At 35.7% G+C, this 5,238-nt stretch overlaps 1 protein-coding gene across 1 annotated transcript; it reads right to left on the reverse strand.

Moving 5' to 3' along the window:
- Positions 1 to 396: 396 nt before the first annotated feature.
- Positions 397 to 5,238, reverse strand: LOC131641466 (polyadenylate-binding protein 7-like). The gene is made up of 10 exons (XM_058911759.1): positions 4,947 to 5,238; positions 4,200 to 4,318; positions 3,916 to 4,109; positions 3,482 to 3,741; positions 3,275 to 3,381; positions 3,004 to 3,193; positions 1,817 to 2,106; positions 1,457 to 1,609; positions 920 to 1,120; positions 397 to 831 (listed from the first exon to the last, which is right to left on the reverse strand). Exons 1-10 carry the CDS (start codon positions 5,140 to 5,142, stop codon positions 634 to 636), a joined length of 1,908 nt encoding a protein of 635 aa, XP_058767742.1. The 5' UTR covers positions 5,143 to 5,238; the 3' UTR covers positions 397 to 633.

Consider the following 5,238-nt stretch of genomic DNA (forward strand, 5'->3'; position numbering starts at 1 on the left):
AAAGGTATAAGTTTGGATCACCTTATAAAACAGTTCGATTTAGAAAAAGAAAGTCTAATAATGGTTCAATTTGGTTTAAAATTAAGAACCCGTTCACCAAACCACTACATAATGGTTCAAAATTAAAAATTGGTTCACCAAAGCATTACTTCATTGCGGTTCTAGAAAAACAATAGTAGTTCATTTCAATTATTCTAAACATATGTTATGGTTTGGTTCACTTCAACTCAGTTTTTTTTTTTATTATTGAATTGAACCATGAACAACTCCAATAAATGGTGGTGTAAGTACCCAAAAATATGTAAGTAAAAACAACCATCTATAATAAGTCTAATTGGCAAAGAACTAAAATTCCTATAGATTAAGAATTTGCATTCAAATTGTGAATACTGAAAGTAAGAACTTGCTAAAATGATATAAAATTGTGACGTATTACTCGATTCAATGAAAATATTGAGCTAATATTCATCGAAGTTAATCCATTCAAAACAAAGTTGACCCTAAATCTTACTATTTCTGCCAATTCTTGTCAGCCCTAAGGTAGGAAAACATAAAACTAAAAGTTCTTTTCATGAAGAAATATGCATGTCAAAACTCATGTATCAATTTTTGCATTCCTAGAGGTTAAAGTCTTCAGTTCACCGCAACCTCAGATGTAAGGAAATTCGAATGAAGTACATCCTGTCCAGAAACTTTAGCTTTAGAGTTCTTCAGCAGCTGGAAAGCTTCTTCCACCTTAGCAGAAAGAGACTCTGGTGATTCCATTAGAGCCATCAGTTTATCACTATCCATCTCCAATAGCATGCCAGTAATCTTTGCTGCCAAGTTAGGCTGTTCAAGGTAGCTTAGTGAATACACTTTAAGAGTTCAAAACAGCAATCTTAAATACCCAACAAAAGAGAGTAGTGAATAGTTATACCTTGATTTTCTGGACAAGCATGTATAGATGCTCACCAAGTATCTCTTTCTGCTGCTCTGGAGTAGCATTGGCAACCATGAGATGCAGCATTTCTGATACTTGTAAGCCTCTACCAGAGTTTGAACCACCAGATGAGAATCCAGATCCTTTTTCCATCTCATGGGGGCGTCCACTAGGTACATACTTCGCCTGTCTGGTTTTCTGCAATGAATTCAAACTTGAGAAAACAGAACCGTGTATGAAACAAATGTATAGAAAGGGATTAAAGCACCAGTTTTGAAATAAAAATACGAACATCTTCACTATTTTATATCCAAGACAACAGAATTTTCTAGTCCTAAATTCAAGTGCAGTTGCAAATTATTTTTAGGGCATTATAAAGCCTTGTTCAGAAAAACAAGTAGCACTGGCATGTCGAGAGACCTGATAGTTATGTAGAGAATGTGCTATGCATAGGCATTTACTACTACATAAAAAACTTTAACATGTTAGAATCATGTTCTATTAGGGGAAGGGGGGGAAAGAGAGAGAAAAAACCTGCTGAGTACTTGAGTCTCTTGAAGATATCACAGACTGAGAAGTCTGCTGGGTTTGTGGCATAAATGTACCAGAGTGAGTCTTTCCCTGAGATACTGCATGGCCATTCATCCTGCCCCTATTTTGCCTATGCTGCCTAGTATTGTTAGAAACCTGTAAATGAAAAGCATTAATACAATTGACTTGTTAAACTTCCATTGAAACAGTAACAGTTTCTCCAAAAATAAAATGAATGTCGCCATTTCTCCATGGTAAGTTTTTTTCCCTCAAGTTTCCATGTTCATTCTCCCTAAATCCTCAATGAAAAATCGCAAAAAAATGAATGAAATACTTTGTGTTTCTAACAAAGTTGTTACTTACAACAGGTGCAGGTGACTGTTGGAATGACCTAGCAGGAGGTGCAGAGCCATTAGCCCTCAACCCTGGCCTCAATGACATAGGCTGATACATTAGCCCGGCCCGAGGAGGAGCATGTGGAACAACACCAGTAGCTGTGTAGTAGAAAGGAGGATATCCCCCAGGGACAATTGCAGTTGATGGCCCAGCTAGTCCTGCAATTTGCTGTGCGTACTGAAGCTGCAATTGAGCTTGTCTGACCTCTTTCTTCTGAGCAAGAGCCACATATAGTGGTTTACCATGGAACATGAATCCTGCAATAAAATGGTGTAAAATGTAAATGTCAATTACTTAACAGTATTATAAACCATCAAATAAAAAAACTTTAAAAGGAAGATATGAAAATTTGCAAGATCTTCAATTCCAAACTAGTATACAAAAAGTAATATGAAGAAAAAATATATTTTCAGATTTATCGAGTATCCTTTATTTCCATTAACATATAAAGTTGATCGCGTCTCATATCAAAGACCTGGAAAAAGCTCCTTTAAAATGATCTTGTTAAAAGATGCAGATAAGATATATTCACCCTACAATTTAAGTAAGTTAAGATCATAATGTGCTTTAGATTAAATCTAGAGTTGATATATAATTGTAAAATTTACAAGTTCTTTTTAGGAGCCTTATCCCATAAACCCAATGGATAGTCGTGACATTCTCTGCAATTCAAATAAAGAAGAATTTAATTGTCTAAAATTAACCCAGCACAGTAAAATGTACACAAGGAACCTTCAACAACGACCAGCCAGAAAACATACATACATAGTCACACACACACATACAGAAAAATGAAACAAAATTACCAACAAAAAAAACTTGAAAAGGACTAGGCTGGAATTCAAGCAGTTATGGAATGGAACCCTAGTAAATGACACAGGATAAGATACTGAAAGTTCTATAGTAACAAAAAACTATAAGCTTTGATACTGTCAATATTCACTTGATGGAAAGATGCATGAAGAAACTATATCTAATCTCTCAAATTGCTCCCAATAAATATAGCATGCAGTTCTTACATTCTTTTATTGGAACTAACATCATGCATTTGTTTTCCTATTTCATCTATATTTCATATCACCACCAGACAACTTAACTACTCTAAAATATGTATCGTTTAGGAACACATCCCATCGACAACTTAACTCACTTACCATGAAAAGTGTTCACAGCTTTATTCGCTTCCTCAGGAGTGGAAAAACACACAAAACCAAATCCTTTGCTTATCCCTCTGTCATCTCGCATAACTTTTGCAGAAGTTATAGTGCCGCATGCACAAAAATGATCCCGCAGTCCTTCATCACTTACAGTGTCATCGATATTCTTCACATAAATGTTTGAGCCCTGGAAGTTATATGATGACACTCTAAGACAACTGAAGAGAAAAATGGCTGATTGTATATATGATAGTTGTAAGAAAGTTACCTTATATTTCAAGACTTGCTCCTTTCGTTTCTCTTCGAATTGCTGATTCAAGATCTGCTCACGCTCAGCCTTCTTCTGTGCCCTGGATACATACAGAATCTTTGAACCTGTTGATACAAACAAAAACAGATAAAATACAGGATCAATAACGAGAAATTTCAACCTTGCCAAGCCTAAAACCTACACAGTAATAGAATAAATAACCACCAAGTTGCAGTCCATTCATTGCTTCCATTGCCCTTTTAGCATCATCTGGTTTATCGAAGTTCACAAAGCCAAAACCCTTTGACATCCCATTGCTGTTCTTTGCAACAGCCAAGCTAATGATTTTCCCAAAAGAGGAAAACTTTTCCTGCAGAAGTGTTTCTGTAATATCTAAGTCCAAATTCTTCATGTACAGGTTTGTATATCTAGCATCAGGGCCAGACATTACGCGGTCACTTTTCTTGACAAACTTCCCAACATATCTGTGACAGGAATATCTTTAATCAGATTAAATCAATCTCAAGAAATAATAGGAGTACAGAAATTGAATACAGCATATTAACGGTAAACCCACCCAAGAATAGTATATAATTCAAAGCATGAATATATAAGGAAGATTAAAAAGTTACCACAAAACAATGCATAATCTTACTTACATCTGCTTATTATCAACAGTAGAGCCATTCAACTTCTCAATAGCAGTATTTGCAGATTCCTCCGTTTCAAATTGAACAAAGCCATATCCTTTGCTCTTCCCATCCTCAGACATGACAACTTTGCTTGACAAAATATTCCCATACTTTTTAAACATCTCTTCTAGTCCAGAATTACCTATTGATTCAGCTAAATTCTGCCACGACACCAGAAACCCCCTCTCAGAAACAATAACCAACACCAAGCACATATTAACTATTTCAAATCAAGAGTGGTAGATACGTACCTTAACAAACACGTTCCCTATGCTACTTTTCCTCGCATCAGGATCACGACGTGACCACATGACTCTTATCGCTTTTCCACTCAAGATAGAATGATTCTTCACCTCAATCGCACGATTTGCTTCATAACAAAAACCAAATAGAAAAAAAAAACAGATTATTAATTAACATTAACAGAGCAAGCACACTCAGATCTGCATCACTACATTCCTCTCTACATTTCATATCTTTATCACAACATAAAACGACTGAAACCGGTTTTAAATGTTTCCGTTTATTCAATCAATAATCAAATAAAACGCTAATTAAAAAATGCAATTCATGAAAACAAGATCTCATCATTCAAAGAAAATAAAGCACAACAAGAATCATCAATATCATCACTCTAATTATTGTTGTCACTATAATCATCAATATCATCACTCGGATCTTGATCACTACATTTCTCTCTCTATCTCTCTTTACTAATCACACCTTAATCACAACATAAAAAGATGCAACCGATTTTAAATGTTTCCGTTGATTCAATCAGTAATCAAAGAAAACACTAACTAAACAATACAATTGAAAACAAGATCTCATCATTCAAAGAAAATAAAGCACAACAAGAATCATCATCATCATCATCATCATCACTATAATCATTAACAAAAAGAATTCAAGAAATGATAACAGATGCATGATTAGAAAACCTAACGAAAAAGAACAAGAAAAGAAAGTAATAAACGATGAATGTAACTACTAATTACCGTCTTGAAGAGAGAGGAAGTTGACGTAGCCATAACAGAGTGATTTTCCGGTGGAAGAGTCTCTGCAAATGCGAACGGAAGCGAGAGAACTGAAATCGGAGAACGCTTCACGAAGCTGAGCGTCGGAGACATCGGGATGAAGATCGCCGACGTAAAGAGAAGCTGGAGTGGTGGCGACGGACGGAGAAACCGCCATTGATGAAGCGCGTTTTTGTGAGGGGTGAAAAAGAGAGAGAGAGAGAGAGAGAGAGAGAGAGAGAGAGAGAGAAATTGGAGAGAAAGAGAGAGAGAA

Source organism: Vicia villosa, unplaced genomic scaffold (genome assembly GCF_029867415.1).
Source record: "Vicia villosa cultivar HV-30 ecotype Madison, WI unplaced genomic scaffold, Vvil1.0 ctg.003769F_1_1, whole genome shotgun sequence".
Lineage (NCBI taxonomy): Eukaryota > Viridiplantae > Streptophyta > Magnoliopsida > Fabales > Fabaceae > Vicia > Vicia villosa.

Coding starts and splice junctions, on each gene's coding strand:
- LOC131641466 (XM_058911759.1), bottom strand. CDS start 5,142: ATGGCGGTTTCTCCGTCCGTCGCCACCACTCCAGCTTCTCTTTACGTC. Junction 3,382..3,481: donor AATGAATGGACTGCAACTTG/GTGGTTATTTAT, acceptor TTGTATCAACAG/GTTCAAAGATTCTGTATGTA. Junction 1,121..1,456: donor GAGACTCAAGTACTCAGCAG/GTTTTTTCTCTC, acceptor AATTCATTGCAG/AAAACCAGACAGGCGAAGTA.